General features: G+C 36.6%; 5 protein-coding genes and 1 non-coding gene across 8 annotated transcripts; 1 reads left to right on the top strand and 5 right to left on the bottom strand.

Annotated features, from left to right (window-relative positions):
• Positions 1-86: 86 nt before the first annotated feature.
• LOC9318965 (protein DELAY OF GERMINATION 1) lies at positions 87-1,917 on the bottom strand. The gene is made up of 2 exons (XM_021033161.1): positions 1,232-1,917; positions 87-755 (listed from the first exon to the last, which is right to left on the bottom strand). Exons 1-2 carry the CDS (start codon positions 1,636-1,638, stop codon positions 449-451), a joined length of 714 nt encoding a protein of 237 aa, XP_020888820.1. The 5' UTR covers positions 1,639-1,917; the 3' UTR covers positions 87-448.
• A 486-nt stretch (positions 1,918-2,403) lies between these two features.
• Positions 2,404-6,056, bottom strand: LOC9321125 (IRK-interacting protein). Of its 2 annotated transcripts, none has more exons than XM_021033154.1 (3): positions 5,779-6,056; positions 4,223-5,451; positions 2,404-4,097 (listed from the first exon to the last, which is right to left on the bottom strand). In XM_021033154.1, the coding sequence occupies exons 2-3, from the start codon at positions 4,223-4,225 to the stop codon at positions 2,682-2,684; spliced, it is 1,419 nt and encodes a 472-aa protein (XP_020888813.1). In that variant the 5' UTR covers positions 4,226-5,451; positions 5,779-6,056; the 3' UTR covers positions 2,404-2,681. The 2 variants fall into 2 exon arrangements, with proteins under 2 accessions (XP_020888813.1, XP_020888814.1); XM_021033155.1 differs by having other exon boundaries at positions 5,312-5,451; positions 5,779-6,049.
• Positions 6,057-7,296: 1,240 nt separating this feature from the next.
• On the top strand, positions 7,297-9,936 carry LOC9318964. Of its 2 annotated transcripts, none has more exons than XM_021033146.1 (7): positions 7,297-7,563; positions 7,669-7,740; positions 7,818-7,985; positions 8,239-8,409; positions 8,549-8,761; positions 8,876-8,964; positions 9,056-9,936. In XM_021033146.1, exons 1-7 carry the CDS (start codon positions 7,449-7,451, stop codon positions 9,692-9,694), a joined length of 1,467 nt encoding a protein of 488 aa, XP_020888805.1. In that variant the 5' UTR covers positions 7,297-7,448; the 3' UTR covers positions 9,695-9,936. The 2 variants fall into 2 exon arrangements, with proteins under 2 accessions (XP_020888805.1, XP_002885058.1); XM_002885012.2 differs by having other exon boundaries at positions 7,298-7,563; positions 9,053-9,936.
• An 86-nt stretch (positions 9,937-10,022) lies between these two features.
• Positions 10,023-10,094, bottom strand: TRNAC-GCA. Its single transcript has one exon. It is a non-coding gene; the product is annotated as a tRNA-Cys (tRNA).
• Positions 10,095-10,448: 354 nt separating this feature from the next.
• On the bottom strand, positions 10,449-12,828 carry LOC9318963 (protein trichome birefringence-like 41). The gene is made up of 5 exons (XM_021033160.1): positions 12,368-12,828; positions 11,517-11,688; positions 11,237-11,412; positions 10,983-11,141; positions 10,449-10,902 (listed from the first exon to the last, which is right to left on the bottom strand). The coding sequence occupies exons 1-5, from the start codon at positions 12,613-12,615 to the stop codon at positions 10,605-10,607; spliced, it is 1,053 nt and encodes a 350-aa protein (XP_020888819.1). The 5' UTR covers positions 12,616-12,828; the 3' UTR covers positions 10,449-10,604.
• A 1,069-nt stretch (positions 12,829-13,897) lies between these two features.
• Positions 13,898-19,706, bottom strand: LOC9318962 (probable leucine-rich repeat receptor-like serine/threonine-protein kinase At3g14840). The gene is made up of 24 exons (XM_021033136.1): positions 19,451-19,706; positions 19,179-19,350; positions 18,692-18,763; positions 18,505-18,573; positions 18,343-18,414; positions 18,200-18,271; positions 18,042-18,113; positions 17,877-17,948; positions 17,706-17,777; positions 17,527-17,598; positions 17,364-17,432; positions 17,202-17,273; positions 17,046-17,111; positions 16,887-16,949; positions 16,760-16,801; positions 16,627-16,667; positions 16,152-16,537; positions 15,878-16,073; positions 15,627-15,782; positions 15,420-15,538; positions 15,119-15,329; positions 14,780-15,017; positions 14,539-14,689; positions 13,898-14,452 (listed from the first exon to the last, which is right to left on the bottom strand). Exons 1-24 carry the CDS (start codon positions 19,548-19,550, stop codon positions 14,054-14,056), a joined length of 3,054 nt encoding a protein of 1,017 aa, XP_020888795.1. The 5' UTR covers positions 19,551-19,706; the 3' UTR covers positions 13,898-14,053.
• Positions 19,707-20,139: the final 433 nt, after the last annotated feature.

Genomic DNA, 20,139 nt, shown 5'->3' with positions numbered 1-20,139 from the left:
TCCTCGTGCATGTCTTCGAGACACATGACCATGCCACGTTCACTTCATCTCTTCTTTTTGTAGCTGACTTTTCTGTTTTCTGGTTATCCACTTGGTCTATAGAAACCAACAATTAGTCAATTACCTATGTCCCCGATTCTCTGTCTTTATTATTTTTTTATAAACAAGTTACCAAAAGCCCCAATCAGGTCCGATAATATGATCTCATAAAAATTCACACACATGCAGAGAAATCCAACTGAAAAAGGTAAACTAAAACAAGCAAGACCCATAAGTTGATCTTTATTGCATCCGGAGAGACAACATGTTTTTTAGTTTATTTCATAACCATGTAAAAAAACCAAACTCAGTCTGGATAACCAAAAACATGGTAAGAACATAAAATTAATATCAAAAAACTAACTTTCTTCCACAATTCTCATTACCTTTTCAACCGTTTTAATTAGCTTTAAACTTCGGAACTTCGACGACGGTCATGGCTAGTCCCCCAACCAGCAACGCCGGTACGAAGCTCAGCCGCAGCGATAAGAAACTCTGCTTGTTGGAGCGGACTCAGGAGCTCCACCACGCGTGTGATCGTTCTCAGTCGCAGATCATCAGTTCGATGGACGATTTCTGCTAGCCGTCGGATCCTCTGCTCGGGATCGGAAGAGGTCCCCATGACGAGGTCACTCGCATCGTCTTGCCACTCCGATAACTCGTCCGTTATCGCGTTCTCTTCATTCACCGTCTCACATTGTAGCTCACTCACCGTCCTGCCTTTGACAAATTTAACCCTAATATTAAATTTTTAAGTAGTCAAAATCCATTAAGTTAGTCCATATATATGCTTACACATATTGGAAAAAAAGAAATACTAAATAACAAAGTAAAATAATTACAAAAAAACTGGAAAACTATATCAACGATCATCTATGAACAAAATGTGTTTTTAATCTCTCGAATCTGTTGTTATCCCTCAAAATGTTTTTTGCACTTTATAAAACATATTGTATTTAGTAAGAAAAATAACCAAATAAGCAACCTCTATTCAAAATTAATCTCTTTGATATCTCTAGCTGTATGTGTGAAATTGTATAATTTTTGGCAAACAGATTATAATTTTTGATATTACTACAATCAATTTACAACGTTAAGAGATACTTAATCATAAATTAAACACAATATCATTAGAAGAGTACGAGCTGTGATTAGTAGACAAAGTAGCTAACTAGGGTTTCATGTATATAACCTGAACTGAGACGGAGAGAGATCGCTGAGGTCACCTGTGCGAAAGCCACGAAGTATATCAACGATACGAGACTCAAATAAAATACTCGACTCAGTGTAAACCAGATGAAACAAGGTTGTTGGTCGCCAACCACCGACCCAATGGAGTGACCGTTCAAGGGCTGAAGCCCAAGGAGTAGCCATAACTCCGATCACGTCTTTCTCCGTCGTCGCCCACTTGGCCCTGTGGTACTCTCTAAAGTGTTCCATCACTCTCTCCACAGCTTCCCTTAACCGTTCCTCATCGCCGGTAGCGGAATTCCGGTGGTGGTTTTGGACGGAGCGGAGGTGGTTCAGGTGGTTTCGTAGCTGATCGATCCATGACTCTTGGAATTTCTTGAAGCTCGTTATCGCTGCCTCTTGGCTCATTTCTTTGGGGTCCTCCGTAGTGTTTGGGATGGTCGAACCATTTTTATAATAAGACTAATATGCTTTTATGTTTTTTTTTTTGTCACCGACTTTGTTACCGTATTAACGTTCACATTTGATTTTTCATTTCTTTTCCCAAATGCTAGAGAATAGAGATGCATATAATTTAAAGTCCGGTCAAAGATAAAGTAAAGTTTTATCGCTTTGTAGAATTAATGTTTTAATCTCCTTCCTCTTTTGGTGCCAATTTTTTGTAAAACTGTATTTCAATTGACAATATTGTAAACATTGGCCTCTGCGTAGGATGAATGAATGCAGGTGTAAATGGCCGGTTTGGTCTCAATTTGTGATAGTAAATTAATGGTATTTGACAAGTTGAACTTTCAATATACAGTATCATAGTAACCGGATTGGTTCGGTATAGTTCAAGAATCAAAGACAAAACCGAGTCAATTCCCACTGACCTGGTAATATATAAAGATCATTGGACATAAGACTGTTTTTGGGCCCAAAAGATCTATCAAAAATACAATGGACCCATCAGAGTATTATCTGAAAATATTTGGTCGGTCGTGAAAACAAATAAATAGATTAGTCCCAAAAAGTCAAAATTGAAGAAAATAATTTACACGTCCATGATTCGAAATCACTTTTAGAAGATATCTTCTTTCCACTCATAAAAAAATTACTTACTTTTAATCATGTACATTCTTCTTTGATTCACTAATATTGTATCATATAATATCGACTACAACATTACACAAATAATCGAAAATAGCAATTATACTAATTATTACGAATTATTTACATATGATATAAGTGACAACATCTAATAATTGATGGAAAACAGCTAAGAGATGCTTCTGTCTCTCTGCTCTAATATTGACAAAGATAAAAATAAAAACCATAACAAGGCACATACTTGCCTCTTCTCTTAATCCAACGGTCAGCAAATTTTCTCTCCTTATATATTTTTCCTAAACCCCAAAAAGTCCCCCACCACCTAAATTACACTAATACCCCTGTGACGTCATCGCCGGAATCTATCTGATCGGACGGCGTTGACATGAACGCGAGAGGAAAACCTCACATTGTATCAACGCTTTCCCAATTCTAAACCCAGGAACCACCGTAAACGCAACTCCCGGCTCAGTTTCCGACGAGCTTACTTCTTCCTCCGGCCGAGAGAAAAACGCTTCCTCTGACACACTCTTCATGTACACTTCGGAGAATCTGCATCCTCTAGATACTTGAAAGATTGAAGCTTCAGGGTCGAAGGAGAAAGCAAGGCAATGTAAAAGCCAAACCCTTTTCGCCATTTCGAGAAACGCAGTGCACAAGCTTGTCTCCGGAAACTCACCTGCACTGACTTGGTTTCTTAGATGCAAATGTCCGAAGAACGCGTGCTCCATCTTTGGATGTATGAGCTGCAAATACTTCCCTCTGCAAAACTTAGCCAATCTTGATTTAGGCCGTGATGCTAAATACTCTTTTGGTTTCATCGATCTAAGCTCTGTGAATCTCTCAAAGAACATCTCTCTGTCTTCTCTGCTCTTCTTCTTCGATGATTCGTTTGAGAAGTAAGGTAGATGAAACGCTTCAAACATTATCTTGCAGACGTAATGCTCGAAAGCAAAACACTTGTGGTCTTGCTTGTAATAGAACACTTCAGGTTGTATCGAATCAGCAGCCATATCGATGTCCCAAGCTGCGAGTTTCATCTGCTCAATCATTAACTTGACGAATCCTCGGATTGATTTGACAGTGTGGTGCAGATAAGTAGTTAAATGGGTTGGATTTAGCGCCGATAGATGAAGATTATGATCCAATGGATTGCAAAGTTGGCCACTTTGGTTTAGTCTCTTCTCCATCAACTTGTTCTGACTCATGGATTCTTGATACTTTTCTTTAAGAAATATGATCTCAGATTCTTTAAGCTTTAACTGACACTCAAGCTTCTTCCCCGTGATCTCATAAGTCTTTAAGACGCTTCTCAGCTCTTGAATCTCCGCAAGAACAAGAGTTCTATCAGGATTAGGATCAAGCTGTTTCTTCAAGAAACTCTGTTTCAGCTCTGATAATGTCTTGAGCTCTGCTACTACCAAGTTGTCTGCTTTCTGAATCCCATTTGGATCATAAGGAGACTGAGCATACTGCAACTGCGCATAACCAGATTTTATCGAAGAAATCGTAGCAAACAGCTTTGCAAGTAGAGCTTCCATTGCCAGTCTTTTCTCATACTCTTCCTCCAGCTTGTCAAATGACTCAGACAGATTTGCAGCATTCTTCACTAAATCTTTATCCAACTTCACCTTTTCTTGGCTCTTCTTCACTCTCTCAACCTTGTCGCCTTCTGGAACAACACCGGTTAGCTTTTTTATGTTGACAACTTTAGCAAATGTGCGTCTGAGTTTTCCTTTTCCTGAAGCAACAACATCCAATGGTTTCACAGACTCCATCTGCAGATTCATCACTAATGCTTTAGTAAGATAACAAACAAAAGTGAAGGAGGGGTTGAATAGGACTTTTAACAATGTTTATATCGAACAAAAAGAGAAAGTAAAAGGAAAATTAGATCTAGGACCATTAATAGAGCTTCACTTTGTAGAGTTCTTTAGTTCACAACAAAAATGAAGAAGATGAAGAGCAGAGAAGAAGAGATTGTTTCACTAATGGTTCACACTACACTTTTGGTCACAAAGAAGAGAGATGTATGCAATAAATATATATACACAGAGAACAGAGAGAGAGAGAGATACATGCTTAGATTATCTAGTGGATACAGCTTAAAGATTCATCCACAGTTGTGGGGACAATGTGGTTCATATATAAATGAAAAATGTTTTTTCTTTACAAGGAATAAACAATCAAGAAATGTCCAAGGAAGAAGAATAAACAACTTGCGTGTGTAGTACCATTTCTTTTCATGAACCGATCTACTTTTTTTCTTTCTTATTAATGTTCTGAAATCTTTTGCTATATATGTGGTGTGTGGGGCTATTTAGTCAAATTGTGCTGCTATAGAACCAAACAAAAGTGAGAAAAAAACATGTAATAAAATAACACCCAAATGGGTTTATCTGCAGAACACATGACACATGCATATAATTCAACACCCCTCGTTCTGATTTTTTATTCACTTTTTTGTGAAAAGGAACAGTCAAGAAAAAAGTGCAAAAGTGAATACAAAAAGAACTAATGAGTTTAAATACATTTAGATACTCAAAGTTGTTCATAAGTTATCAATTATGGGACACTGATAAAAGGATTAGAGTATTCATGATTCATAATTGCTACAAACCAAATCAGTTAAACTAGAATCCAAGAACATAAAAGTGCCCCCACACCCAAATACACACATGTATGTATATGATTCTCTTGAATGGTCATTTGATTCCACTCATTTGAAGAAAAAGTAAGACAGCCTCAAAGCCTAACATAGCTACCTAACATTTAGTACAGTCACAAGCTATTCACAAAACAACCATATTTCTCTATTTCACTAGAGCTCTAGACCCTAAATCACACAGATTAAAGGATAACTAGTGAGGAGAGTTATGCTAAACAGTGATAATGAACTCTGCAACATAACAAGTAAACCCAAGAAGGTTTAAATTAATATGTTACTCAGGGTTTAATACAATTTTAGAAGCAAAGTTCATGTAAAAAGTACCTTCCAAAATTTTCAAGGTCTCTATCTATCTGTCTCTCTCTCACTATGTTTCTATGGTCTGTTTTGTTGTTCTCAATTCATTGTAGAGTGAATCTGAAGAAACCAACTGGCGAAATGACAAACCAACCTCTGCTTAAACCCTGCAGATCAAATCAATCATATGAAATATTAAATCACTACTCACCAAAGGAAGATTGAAGAAAAAAAGGATAAGAAACCACAGAACCAATATGAGAAAGAAAAACTCCAAAGAAACTGAATAATATGCAAGCTGATCCTTAAACATGGCATTATTGTTATGAATGATGGGATTGTGAAAGAGCCTTCACAAGTCACAATGATATAAATTTATTGATTGAAAATGAGAATATAAAAAACTGCACAATGATAATGGAAACGAAATCATTCAGAAGAAACAAAAGATGATGACAAAGAGAAGTTACTAAATGTTGATTTAGCTAATTAACCTGATCGATGTAAAAACACACACACTCTCCCCGGAAAATCTCTCTGCGTATTTCCACTTAATTGTTTCTTGACGACAAAAAAATGGGTAACAATAAAAAGATACAGATTCCTTCCCGGATTCAAGACAAACCCGGAGCTCGAGAATGAGAAAAGTGAAAAGAGAAAGGCTTTAGAGTGAGAAACAGTCGTCGTCGTCGTAGGAGATGAAGAGAGTAATAAATGACAGAGAGAGGCGAGCCTAGGGAAGTTCAAAGGACATGTGTTTACCTAAATACCCTCGTGGTCAAGAGATATTTACACCGACATTGCTACTTTACTCTACAGAAACGTCGAAAATGAAGAAAGGGTGTTTTCGGTATATCAGGAATAAAATGTTCAGACAGAACTCAAAATCACACACGGTTTGGGTTGGGAAGTGAAACTACTTGGAAGCTGTTTTGTTGCGTACGTACGCGAAGACCGGCCCGTCCGGTATGAGTGAGGTCGATGAACGACACGTGGCAATTAGAAGAAAAGTGTAACCATCTCCCACATTCTGCTGAAAACGCTTTCTTTCTTCGTTATTGGTCTTATTTTGTTAATTAACCATTCTTTAGTTCCTTCCGTATTTAATTGCGTTGATGTTTATTTAATCAAATGAGAACTTTTTAAGTCCATTCTCTATAATTTTTTTAAAAAATTAAGAGTCTTAAATTATTTGTCAAGTTGCATAAAAGACAGCTGAATAGCAGTATTGGCTTTCAACTAAATACGTGAAGCAACTGAACAAGAACAGTTGTCATATCGATGAAAGCAAAATCAAGACTGCAAATTGCTAAGTCTAAAGTTTGAATCATCTTATAAGCAATAATTAAACCAAATTAGTGTTGGTGGATTTTAAATTGTACGTAAATGAAAACTTATACTGCCCGCCATATAAATATAGAAAACGTTGAGAATACATAATTCTAGTTTTACTTTTACGCGTTATGAATATAATGTGGAGTGGAGTGGCATGAAAGTAATTTATCAGTTAGTAGAAAATGAGTTAATTGTCCGTGTTTAACGGAAAGGAAAAGCTTGAGAGGCAATTCGATTTCAATTTCAAACAAAGAATTGAGAGCTATGAGCCTATGAACGTATGGATTTGATAAAATGGGTTTTCTCTATTCACGACTATTCTTGATTCTTTTAGTAAAAAGGTATGATGTGATTGGACATATCGTAGAAGTGCTTCTGATCTGATCAGCTTTATTTGTATTTCTTTACTTAATAATTTTGTCTTTTAGTATTCAAGACTCTAGTAGCCAGTGGATAAACCGATAAAGGATTTAGCTAGCACTCAATAACGGGCGCATTGAAGTAAGAACATTAATAGGCTTAGTAATGGGCCTTATATAAGGCCCAGACCCAGAAACGGGGGTCAGAATTGAACAAATTCAAACACGGGTAACCCAATAACATAAGGTAACTTACTAACTTTTATAAACGACCGATCAACTTTTCAGGAAAACACATTTGTAATAACAAATATTATTACTTTCAGAAAGGAAAAGGAGAAAAAAAAAAACTGTTGTCATCTGCAAATTGGTTTCATTCTATCAGTTGTTGTTGTCTTGGAATATGTAAATCGTCTCCTCTAGGGTTCGATTCCAACTTCAATTGTACTTTGGAAGCTACAGAGAAAGAGATGGGCAAATCTCAGATTCTTCTACTCGCTGAGAGCTTTACTTGTTCTCTAAAGACTTTGTTCACTTTATGGATCGTCTTCACCTTTCCATTTCAAGCTCAAGCTGCTCCTTCTGGTAACTTACCAAACTTTAACTTAGCTTAATATTTTATCCTGTTGCTTTGATCTACCTGCTTCACTCACTTTCTTAGTGAATCCACTTTGTTGTTTCTGAATTTAGGTTCTTTGATTAAACACATGTCCTGGGTTCTCAAGTGGACTACTGGATCATCCTCTAAAATATCCCAATCAGGTTATTGCTCAATTTCTGGTCTTGAGATTGTTTGTTGTTCATAGACTTGGTTTTAATGTATCCTTCTTTATTTGCAGACACTAATGTTCTTCAGTTTGAGAATGGTTACTTGGTCGAAACTGTTGTCGAAGGAAACGAAATCGGTGTTGTTCCTTACAAGATTCGAGTTTCTCATGATGGTGAACTTTATGCTGTTGATGAACTTAATAGCAACATCATGAAAATCACTCCTCCCTTGTCCCAGTGTACATTTTCTGTCTCCATTTCTTAGATTTATTACTTTGTTCTTATGTGTTTGCAGTTTTATGTTCATCCAATTATATACACATGACATCTTGATGGTACTTGATAATTATATACAGTATACTAATGTGATTATTTACCGGATGATCTTGAGCTTGTGTCATTACGTTTTTTATTTTGCTTCAAATGTAACATTTTGTTTTTAGTGTTGAAGGTTTTTATGACTTTGTTTATAATCTGTGCGCTTGTGGGCAGACAGCAGGGGAAGGTTGGTGGCTGGATCGTTTCAAGGAAAGACGGGACATGCAGATGGAAAGCCAAGCGAGGCTCGTTTTAATCATCCGAGAGGTGTAACCATGGATGACAAAGGGAACGTTTATGTCGGTGATACGTTGAATCTCGCTATCCGAAAGATTGGAGATTCAGGTATACATCAAGTTTTCTTTATAGGTTATGCTTATATAAGCACTCAAACTGAAGGAGATTGGTGGTTGCTTGTGGTTGAAAAATATAATCAAGCTGAGAAGAATTGTGTTCTTAAAAGTCTGGAACATTTTTGTTACAGGTGTTACTACGATAGCTGGAGGGAAATCTAATATTGCTGGGTATAGAGATGGACCAAGTGAGGATGCAAAGTTCTCAAATGATTTTGATGTCGTATATGTTCGGTCTACCTGCTCGCTGCTGGTCATTGACAGAGGAAATGCGGCTCTTCGCCAAATCTCTCTCAGCGATGAGGACTGTGACTATCAAGATGATAGCTCCATCTCTCTAACTGGTAAGAAGTCAAAAACACCTCTTCCCACTACATAGATCATTTTGCATACACTCTGCTTAGAGGTAGATTTGAGAGTGTTAACCGAAGATTATTGCGGGCTTAAATGTGGTGCAGATATACTCTTGGTTATTGGTGCTGTTCTCATTGGTTATGCTACTTGTTTGCTCCAGCAGGGTTTTGGAAATTCTTTCTTCTCAAAGACGGTAAATTTCTGTTTCTTCTCTTTCGCACCTTTTCACTTCTCATTAACCGTAAGCTACAAACAACAAAGGTTTCTGTTTTATACTACAGCAGCTAGAATCAGAAACCAGCTTTGAAGAGGAGCACCCAGGCAAAGAGAAACTCTCCCTACCTGTCCATGAGACAAAAGTAACCAAGGAAGAACCTGGTTGGCCATCGTTTGGGCAACTCATTATTGATCTCTGCAAACTCGCTCTCGATTTTATAACCAGCCACCTAGTTCCAACCCGATTCACAACCAGCCATAATCTAAGGCCATTAAAAGATAGACTCAAAATGCCTGAAGACGAACAAGAACCACCTCGAGTCCAAAGGCATACTGCCCCAGCACCAATCTCTGAATCGCGACATGCCCACTTGCCTAAAGCTGATGATAGTTACCCGGAACATAAGACCCCAAAGCTAAGATCAAGTAGTGTAATGAAGGACCCTGCTTTGTCAGCATCCAAGCACCACCGGTCATCATCAAAACGGCAGGACTATGCTCAGTTCTATGCCTCAGGAGAGGTTGCCCCACCGAAGATCCATAAAGAGCGATCAAGGCGTCGCCATAGAGATAAAACAACCGAAACAGAACCAAAGCTAACACCATCAGATACGGTGAAGCCTGTAGAGTACAGTAATAGTTCAAAGTTTGATCATTACAACATGAGGAGCAGCAAGTATGGACCTGAAACTCCATTTCGATTCTAGAAAGTAAAATCACATCCTCATCAGAACCCTTTTCTGAGTATGTTGTGCCCTTTCTTTGGTCCTTACTTTGGGGAGATTCATTATGTTTTCTTTTTGTTAGTTACTAAGAAAATCTTATTACACAGATGAAGAAAAAGAAGTTAAAAGGCTTTTCTTGTAACGAAGGATTGATGAATCATTACTGAAACTCTGATTTCTTTTTAACTTTAATACTCTTTATAAAGATTTACACCTGATCACAAGAACCGGCTCTTCGTTACTAACTTTGTATAATCACATTCTTGCTTGGTATATGAAAAAAATAGAAAAGAATTGAAAAATCAAATAAAGGGCCCTACCGGGTTCGAACCGGTGACCTCTTGATCTGCAGTCAAATGCTCTACCACTGAGCTAAGGACCCTTATGTTCTTATTCGTGATACATTCAACCAAATATTAATTAACTTTAGAATTTCAACGAAGATTGGTTGCTCATGATAGAACAGAGTTAAAAATCTGTGTTTGGCAGTGAGATAAAGAGAGTCTGATTTACGAATATGATTTTAAGATCAACTTTGATAATAACTTGACTTCGTTCAGTTTCATTGTTATACAATTATTGTAGAGATTCATCAGTTGAAATTTTAATAATTGGCTATGTACTTTGATGACAAAGTATCATTCACTTGAAAAACGACCTTACTAAATAAATTGGCAATAGAAGTTTACAATTTCATGTTGTTTTCATCAAACACTTTACGGATTTAGGCTTTAAATTATTTCTTTTGCTTGATAATTCGATTTATTGAATTCTACGTAACCTACATTATATGATTACAAAAATCAGAAACGGACGTTTTTATTCAGATTCAATTGAATCAATCACAATAACAAATGCTATAATTTGGTGTTTCTATGTTTTAAATTTTCTTTTACTCAATCATATAGTTGTAAAGAATCTCATTCCAAGTATCCGGTACGCCAGAGAGACACCAGTGGCTGCAGTCACAGGACTTTTGGCCACCTAGACCGTAAACCGAAGGATGAGCATCTTTGCGAAGCAAGGAAAGCATCGTAATGTCTAACAATGTCACCGGTTTCGATATTTTCCCGAGTGCTCTCTTCAAAACTCCCACTTCTGTTGGCAATCCTCCTGGATAATTTGGCCCCAAAAGTGGTTCCTTCTGTCCCAAGCAACTCTTTGCCGCTGGTTCGCCCCACAGAACTCCTCTGTTAAACAACAAAATCAACTTTTTAAGTATAAGTTTTTTTAGTTGATCATCTTTTTAGTCAAATGTATAACAACTTACTTGTAATGAGACGGTGAAATTCCTTGAAAAAAGACTCTAGTTTTCTTAGTATCTACGACGGTATCAACCCATTTTCCCCAAGTCCCAAGTGCGATCTCAAATGCAGCAACACGGTCCATGTCTTTTGTAACGTTAGTCCCTATTTGAATATAATCCCATCTGCCGGAATACAACAAAACAAATCCAAACTTTGAACATTGTATGTAATTAAGCCAAAAAAGAAAGCATAATATTTAAGAGTTAATTGAACGTACGGTTGTGCAGGACCTCTCCGGCTCCACCAATGCCAAGTATTGAAAATCAAAGTATCCATTTCTGACCAATTTTTTCCATCATTGATCGAATCAAGCTTCAAAACTCTCCCAATCTTCTCCCTCACTATATCTACTAAGTATACATTCCTATCAAGCTTCAATTCCAGTCCATACTCCTGCAATTACACCACTCCGGTTTAGTTCATCCCGGTTTTCTATCCAAGAGACTTTTTAGTTTTTTACTAAACCAAAACAAGTGTAGATTTGTAGTAATAATTACCTGGAATGTGAAGGTTGAGATACTACCTTGTGTGGTTAAAGTATACGAAGAATTGGGAACAGAAGAGTGAAGCATACATGTCAAAGATTGCCATTGATTTAGGCTGAGAGAATCACCAACAAACATTATTTTCTTCCCTTTGTTTTTCTCCAAAAACTCCACTCCATTGAACCTAACACAAACAATATAAAAACGGCTGCGTTTTATGTCGGTGGCATGAATTGAAATTAACTGAAGAAACGGCAGGACAAAACCGTCAAAGAGCTTTGAGTTAGTGTCCCCACAAGTGTGGGGGAATTTATGTCTTCTTATGAGGAAGAGTTTGGTGGCTGTACTAATCTCACTTGCGGCGCGTGTAACTCACGTCGGATCCACCACTTGGCATATATTGTGACAAAAGAGTTCGTTTTCATCTCGTGCAGTTTTGGAGATTCCAAACACCATTCAATTATGGCAAACAACTATATAAATAGCATTCTCTTTTCTCATTGGTTGCTCACTCAAAAGTGCTTTATTTTTTTAAAAAGGTATAAAAACAAATATTTTTAAACATTTTCTAATTTCTTTAAAAGTATCTATATGAGCCAAATCAAAATTTCTTCACATTGTTGAATTATTATTGTGTTTTATCTTTAAATCAACAAAATGTGGTCCTATGGCTATAACGCTAATGTAATGTCATATTTCAACAAATAAAAACCGACGAATAGATTAAGAAAAAAACCTAGAATCAAAAGTAAGAATAAGAAATTTATATCTATAACGATAACTTGGTTCTCAATATCTAGAGTCCTAGACACGAAAAAAATATTGAAAAGATAAAAAATGAAATTATAAATAATGGATGATACCTTGCTAATTTGCAGGACAGAGGCTGCCATCTGAAGGTAGAGTAATCGAGATCTGGCCGTCCATTTTTCTTGCAACCGAACTCACGTCTTATGAATGGACACGTGGAGGGATCGTAGAGTGGGTAAGAATCGTCCTTCACCCACCGCCCTGTGAACTTATCACATCCCTCTGCTTCGTGGAGGAGAAGAAGAAGAAGCGATAAAACTAATGCAGAGCCATAAGAAATGGCGTTATCTCTTGAACCCATTTTAACACAGAGAAGACAGAGAGACAGAGAGAGATTCAAATACGCAACTGGTTTTTATACACCCACGCATCTATATATATATATACACATGTATATATGTAAATTACATTTGTCATAATAAAAAAGGAAACTAAGCTTTTTTTGTTTGGTTTTTATCAGTCAAATATGTGAACTGTAATGCCACATATAATTTTTGGTAAGAAATTTGAAATAAAATCTCAACATTTCTTTGTGTGCATTGACTATTTAATGACGTAGTTTACTAACATTGGTTTCAAAGATTTGGGATTTTGAAATCCAGGTAATGTAATTTACATATGGTCAACAAATTAAATGATATGATTTATAAGTACGATATTTATGTTTACCAATCACAACTTAACGATCTTTTTTGTTTTTGTTCACCTTCAAAATTGCAAAATGTCGGTTACAGGGTCGATATTTACTCCTACCATTTACTTCGAGATCATGCTTAAAATTTTGTTTTTTCTGAAATAAATCGATTTGATCGGACCATAAAGATTCTGTGAAGAGTTTTCTTTTTGTTTTGTCTATTTATAAGGATTTTCATTTGCCGGTGCGACCCCGTGAAAAGCTTGAGGACCTATAGATTGTTGATATTTAATCATTCCTTTTAGTTTAATTGTAATTTTGTAAAGGAATTTTCTAAACGACAATATAGATAATCCTATTAAACTATTACAAGCCCAAATCATTTGTCCATAGAAACAGATGTTAACAGACCAACAATTTATTCGGTCGCACTTATTTAATCTAAAATTATTGTTCTGGTTAGCTCAAGCCAAATAATTTTTATTAGATGTATCATGAAACGTATTAAATTAGTAATAGGATGGTTGACTAAACAATCATATTAAGGGGATAAATACAATAATGCCATTACCGGTGCAATTAATACGTCAAAAATAATTTGAGAAATTTTGAAATAACTCATAGTATATTATGGAATCTTTTTTTTTTTTTTTTTTTTTTTTTTTTTTTGCAATTTCAAGGGTTATTCTTCGTTACAATTCGAGTCATAGCAAAGCTCTAGTGTCCAAATAAGCCGAGTGAAATTTAATTTTCACTCTGCACTCTGTATGAAATTCTCTAAACCACAATATGATTTTATTTAAGAAATTAAACGCCAAATCATACGTCGAACGAATAAAAAAGGAAGTTAACAGAACAACAATATTTGTCTAGACTCGACAGTCAACACTATCTCATTGAAATTGTTTTGGACCTTTTGATTCTCTTAAGATAAATATTCTCTATTATAAAAAAAATTAAGATAAATATTCTCATTTTCTGTTTCATGTAACGTAATTGTCTTAAATAAAATAATCATAATAAAGTAAAATAAAACTTTACAAAACGTCATAATAACTTAACTCCATAATTTCTTTAATTGTTGCAAAAACATAATCGATACTTCTTAAGTTCTTGTGTTCCAATAAGCAGAGTCGAGCTTAACAGGGTAAAGATCGCCGGCGTTGGCGGTTGACGTAGAAGACGACGTGAAAGGTCCATCGGTGGCCGTCGTGTTCGTTATCTCCTCCTCACCTATCGTGGCGTAATGCCTTTTCATCGCTCTCACGCTCTCTTCGTCCTTTTCATTGTTTAAAGAAGCTTCAAGAAGCTTCTCAACATTCACCGTTGAATGGCCTTCGAGCATACTCACCACCGTCGACATCGAAGGTCGATCCCCCGGAGCTGGACTGGTGCAGAGCATCCCTATCTTAATCATCGTCATTGCTTCTTGTTTGTTGTAATCTGTTCCTAGCCTTGGATCTACTACATCAAACAGATTGTTTTGCTCCCTTAGAACGTGCACCTGTGAAAAGAAATTGAGATTTAGATCCATGATTTAGGGTTTAAGGTTTAGGTTTCAGGGTTTTAGAGGTGAAAATGATGATTTACCCAGTCAAGAAGGTAGAAGGTATCGGCTTTGGATCGTGAGCTCGTGTTGCTCTTTCCGTGAACGATTTCTAGAGCCACAACACCGAAACTGTAGACGTCGGCTTTATCTGTCAAATGGCCTCTCATGGCGTATTCTGGAGCCATGTATCCACTGCACACAGAAAAAAAGTTCGCTTTTGGTTATATGAAATCTTACAGAGCTGAAATTTCTTGTTTGTGATTGATTGATTGTTTGACTCACTATGTTCCGGCGACTCGCGTGCTGATATGTGTGTTTTCTTCTTCATCAAGCTTAGCAAGACCAAAATCTGAAATCTTTGGGTTTAGTTCCTTATCCAGTAAGACATTAGTGGCTTTGATGTCTCTGTGTACGATCTTGAGTCTTGATTCCTCGTGAAGATAAGCTAATCCTCTCGCTATTCCGACACAAATCTTCTGCCTCATTGGCCAATTTAGTGGTATCTGAGTCTCTTGAGGACCTTTAAATTGATAGGAACAAAAACATTGTTGTTGAGCAAAACAGCAATTGGATTGGATAGAATGTTTTGAGGTGTACGGTGTTTCAAAAGGAATGACTAACCGAAAAGAGCTCGCGCGAGACTGTTGTTTTCTAAGTACTCGTAAACTAGCAGGAGCTGATCACCTTCGACGCAACATCCATATAGTTTAACCAAATGTGGATGCTGCAGAGCCGAAATCATAGCAATCTCGTTCAAGAACTCCCGATTCCCTTGCTTTGATTTCGCCGATAGCTGCTTCACCGCGATAACGGTTCCATCAGTCAACACTCCCTGTATTCATACAATGAACAAACCTTCAAGTCATAAATCATTCATCTTTCCTTGTCTCATAACAATGTCATTTCACAGTATGATGGTAACCTTGTGTACAGGACCGAAACCACCTTCTCCGATCTTGTTTGCAGGATCAAAGTTATCCGTGGCTACTTTGATTTGCCTCAACGAGAACGAACTGATCTGGAAATCTAGGTTCTTGAAATCTGAGGTGAAGAAACACAATTGAGTTTAGAAAAAAACAAAGAGACAGAACTCAAAATGTGTGAAAAAGCTATGTGAGCAAGTCTTTACCTTTTTCAATCTGACTCTTGGGTCTTAAGCAGCCTCTCCACCATAATATACCGCCGATTAAAAGCACAAGAATCAAAGTTGAAGCAATTACACTACCAACCACTGCACCAACAGAGCTTCCACCACCAGTTCCAGGTTCCTTTGGTGGAACAAAATCTACAGCAAGATCATAGGAGATAAAGTCAAGAGACAAAAACACTCAAATAAAAGTGAAATCTCTCTGAGATAGTTTGAGGTTTAGCATAGTTTACTTGGATCTACTGATACAGCGGATATGAGAGAACCATATACACCCCTCACAGGAATAGCTTGAGTTCCTTTCCCAGCCCACTGCAATCTTATCTCCAGTTTCCCATTTGTAATCGTGACCGGAAATTTCTTAACCACAGCTCTTCCTGCTCCTTTTGCCTCATCAACAATATTGAAATCCTTCACCTCGAGTTTACCCTGCACATTATCACACCAGCCAAATGATTCAAATATACAATTTTTCTGACAATCAAGTAACACGTTTAGTCAAATTACCTGAACGTATATGTCAAAGAACCGTCTTCCCAAACTGGTATACGAGTTGTTTTCACTGAACATAATTTCAGCGAAATGAAGATTAACCGTATAGTTTCCTTCTCCAAGACACAATGCGTAGTAAGTGAGGGAGATGGCCGAGAGACGCGCATGTGTATAAAACCTAGAATCTAGGCTAGAATTTGTTATGTTGAGGGCAGATGAATTCTCCCATACGTTTTCTCCATTGTTAGACCGATCATCATCCAAGAAGTTTCCCGTGTTGCTAGAAACCCACCCGTTTCTACTATCATAATAACCCGGTGTATCCCATGTGTCAGCGTCATACTTAGTCTCATTGACTGTTATTTCATTACCACCACAGTTTATGTGAAGGCCATAGAAAGCTGAGAACAAATTATTAGTAACCGAAGATAGGTCAGATAGGTATCAAGCGATATGGTTTTGTAATCTGTATGTAGTTTCAAAGACATACTTTTAGGACAGGTATATTTGCTCAGACACGAAACATTTGAGCTGTAGCAAAACATAACGTAAAGTCAATATTCTAGTGAGTGTTATATAGATCCAAAGCTTTTCAGAAGTTATGAGAAGAAAGAAAGACTTACGAGTTATTTGCCACTAAAGGGCTTGTGCTTGAAAACGTATTCCTGCGAATAAAAAGAACCAAGAAACCGTAAGCTTTATAGCGAATTTGAAGGCATGAGAAGTTGAAATGTTTTTTCTTCTTCTTACACGGATTTTCGTTGGCATTCATCGATTTTAACATCTTTGGAGAAGTTATTGTAAGTAAGATCACTGCAATAAAAGATACAATAACCAAAAATGTTATTTCTCCTGTTGTCACTACAAAGAAAGTGTGTAGATATATAAATATCGATGGAAAAAACTCACATCGTGTCTCCTTTGTCTACCATCCAGTGTGGTACTTCCCCGGTTAACATGTTACTTGTAAAATATCTGCAAGGTCGCATAACAAATTTCAGCGCAATTAAACATTACTCCATAGAAAGATTTAGAGAAACAGAGGATAGAAGAGGAGAGCATTACATGTAATCTACATCTGAAAGAGCTGTATAACTCTCGGGGATTGGTCCACTCAGTTTGTTAAAGCTAAGATCCCTGCAAAATGAGTCTCACAATGTCAGCTTAAATTCCTTTTTCATCTTCGATATATTGGCTTTAATCCCGAAGAAAAACGAGATTACTAACAAATTCTTTAAGGTTCTGCGTCCAAGATACGAAGGTAAATTGCCTGTAAGGTTGCAGTTCCTAAGAATCCTGCAACAAAGAGAGAGTAGAAATGAAAGTTAGCTAACTGAATGTGGGAAGAAACCAATACCAAATTCGTTTAGTCTTAGGTTCAAAAACTCACAATGTCTTCAACGATGTCATGTTTAGTAGCGGCGGAAATGGAGATTCAGGTCCGCTCAAGTCACTGATTCTCCTACAAATTTTCAAATTTGGAAAAGTGTAAATATACATTATTGAAGATGAGTCATTCCATGAAAGGCGAAAATAATGAATCCCCACACGCAAAGTTTGTATACTTACAAGTCTGTTAATTTTCCCAGAGGACCAATGGCACTAGGAATCGGCCCAACTAAACCACTTGCTTGGATAACCCTGATAGATGAAGCAAAGCAAACATTTCAATCCTTTATAAGTAACCAATAGCGGTACTGAAAAGTGAAAGAATCTCATTCCCCTTAAAGGATTGCTTACAGTTTCTCAAGTCCTGTCCAGTTCTGGATGAAATCTGGTATACTACCAGTGAACTGATTGTCACTGATACGGCTAATAAACCAAGAGAAATTGTTTTTCTTAAAAGTTAGAAATCTCCAGCAAAACATATGTGCCAGGATCAAATAAAAGCAGAAGAATACTTACAAATCAGTCAGTGTAACAAGTTTGGAAAATGTACTTGGTATTTCCCCACTCAAATTGTTCGAGCTAACAAGGCTACACAGAGAAAACATAGTCTCAACACCAGCAAAAGACCAATAAAAAGAGGAACAGTTTGGGAGAAGTTGGACAAAAATTCTTACAGTCTTTGAATGTTGGGTAGATTCCCGAGCTCTGGAGGTAATTTCCCTGATATCTGATTGTATTCCAAGACACTAAAAACCAAATGGTCAGAAAGAATTATCTGAAAAGTTGTTGACGATAGATATGGAAGAAATGTACTCACAAACTTCGAAGGTTAGTAAGGTTTCCAAATTCTTTTGGGATTGGACCAGTTATCCGATTTCCAAGAAGTGAGCTGCATTTTCATCATAACAACAACTATACTCAAATCAATCCACACATATATAAAGTGTCTATGAACAGTCAGAGGTACCAATAAACATACATGTTGACAAGTGGCAAGGATGCCCATTCGGGAGGAATGGAACCGTTGAGAAAGTTTCTAGACAGATCACTACAGATAAAGAAGAATGTGAGTTGTGACAGTTAAGTTAGTTAATGACAGTAACTAGAAGAAGTGACAGATATTGTAATAATAAAGAATAACATTGGTGAGTGAATCTGCTGCTTACATCTCTTGCAAGAAAGGAAGGCCTGAAAAATCTGTAGGAAGAGATCCTTGAAGGTCTTGTGCCTTGAGAACTCTGTTTCAATATTACGTGGGAAAAAAACAAACAAGTTTAAATCTCCAAATTTTTATTTTCGACCCAACACGAAAGTGAAAAAAGTTGAATAGGTAAAAATTGAAATTCACGGACTCGTCAAAAACGACCCAAAAAAAGATTCACAGACGCGTCAAAAAAGGTCAATAGCGACGGCTTCAATAAATTTGTCCACATCTAAACCTGCTTTATTAAATAAAACAAGTTGAGTAAACAAATCTATTTTCAGTACCTTGGAAAATGAATGAGACGTAGATCTAATTGCATCATATATTAATTGTATATTACTATATTTGAATTACTTCAATGCTTAAAACTACTAGTAATATACTAGTGTATTAATGATAATCTGACAAAGAAAAGATAGGATGATGTAGAAAAAGAGAGAAGAACGCACATGCTGTTGACGTGGCAAATGACGGAGGAGCAGGTACAAGAAACGGCGTCTTCAAATCCCTTAGCGGCGTTAAGATTCCTCCATCCGCCGTCAGAAGTGAGGTCGCATGGATCCACACTAAAATTCCAACCACTCTTCTTCAACGCCGTCGCTACGCTTTGTAAAGCATCCACTGCCAAATTTCAAAATTGTCCGATTGAACCAACGACTAGTCAAACATGTACGGTACACACACATATATAAACTCTCTCTATATATATATACACACAAACCTTCTTCTTTTGGTAATGTTTGAGAGGATACGAAACCGGAGAAGAGGATAAGAGAAACGATGAAGTAGTAACTGAAGAGAAGTTGTCGATTTAACGACATTTTAACATTAGGGTTTGAGAAGATCTGAAATCGAATTAAGTTTCGAGGTTTTTTTTTTTATTATTGTTATGTGTGAGAGAGAAGAGAGATTTGGTGAGAGTGAAGAAGAAGCGGTGTTTAATTATGTGACGAATGGAGAAGAAGAAGAAGAAGAGAGACTCTCATGAAGACATTTCGGAATGGAGAGGAGATAAGTAAGTCAACACTATTTTATTAAAATAAAAGAGAGTATTATAATATATTTTTGGCTTTTTTTTCTATTGTTTAATATAATTAAATAAGATAAGATTTTAATTTTTTGCATGTATGAACATAATGGGCCAGGTTGAGAAAAAAGAAAAACAAAGAGGGCCAGCGAATTGTGTGTGTTGTCCATCACAATAATTCATAGATATGTTAAGGAAAGGAAAAAAACACAGTAAATAACTATAAAATATAGATGATTTGAAAATTGCATGAAATAAACTGGTGTTTTTCATCTCCAGAAATAAAAATAACTGAATTACTAAATTTTCATCCAATTATGAGATTATTGGTACAATAAAAGGATAAGTATGATTTTTTGTTTATGTTTGGTGGTTTTATTAAA

Source organism: Arabidopsis lyrata (assembly GCF_000004255.2).
Source record: "Arabidopsis lyrata subsp. lyrata unplaced genomic scaffold ARALYscaffold_3, whole genome shotgun sequence".
Classification (NCBI taxonomy): domain Eukaryota; kingdom Viridiplantae; phylum Streptophyta; class Magnoliopsida; order Brassicales; family Brassicaceae; genus Arabidopsis; species Arabidopsis lyrata.
The sequence above is the reverse complement of the archived record's forward strand: the minus strand, read 5'-3'. Positions and strand labels throughout refer to the sequence as shown.

What these genes read in the sequence shown, in the direction of transcription:
- LOC9318962 (XM_021033136.1), bottom strand. Translation starts at nt 19,550, where the DNA reads ATGTCGTTAAATCGACAACTTCTCTTCAGTTACTACTTCATCGTTTCT. An exon ending in TCCTTGCCACTTGTCAACAT is followed by an intron (nt 18,415 to 18,504) that starts GTATGTTTATTG and finishes ATGAAAATGCAG; the next exon opens with CTCACTTCTTGGAAATCGGA. An exon ending in CTGGGAAAATTAACAGACTT is followed by an intron (nt 17,599 to 17,705) that starts GTAAGTATACAA and finishes GAAAATTTGTAG; the next exon opens with GAGAATCAGTGACTTGAGCG.
- LOC9318964 (XM_002885012.2), top strand. Translation starts at nt 7,449, where the DNA reads ATGGGCAAATCTCAGATTCTTCTACTCGCTGAGAGCTTTACTTGTTCT. An exon ending in CCGAAAGATTGGAGATTCAG is followed by an intron (nt 8,410 to 8,548) that starts GTATACATCAAG and finishes TTTTTGTTACAG; the next exon opens with GTGTTACTACGATAGCTGGA. An exon ending in TAGCTCCATCTCTCTAACTG is followed by an intron (nt 8,762 to 8,875) that starts GTAAGAAGTCAA and finishes AATGTGGTGCAG; the next exon opens with ATATACTCTTGGTTATTGGT.
- LOC9318963 (XM_021033160.1), bottom strand. Translation starts at nt 12,615, where the DNA reads ATGGGTTCAAGAGATAACGCCATTTCTTATGGCTCTGCATTAGTTTTA. An exon ending in TCTCAACCTTCACATTCCAG is followed by an intron (nt 11,413 to 11,516) that starts GTAATTATTACT and finishes GTGTAATTGCAG; the next exon opens with GAGTATGGACTGGAATTGAA. An exon ending in CGGAGAGGTCCTGCACAACC is followed by an intron (nt 11,142 to 11,236) that starts GTACGTTCAATT and finishes GTATTCCGGCAG; the next exon opens with ATGGGATTATATTCAAATAG.
- LOC9318965 (XM_021033161.1), bottom strand. Translation starts at nt 1,638, where the DNA reads ATGAGCCAAGAGGCAGCGATAACGAGCTTCAAGAAATTCCAAGAGTCA. An exon ending in CTCTCTCCGTCTCAGTTCAG is followed by an intron (nt 756 to 1,231) that starts GTTATATACATG and finishes TGTCAAAGGCAG; the next exon opens with GACGGTGAGTGAGCTACAAT.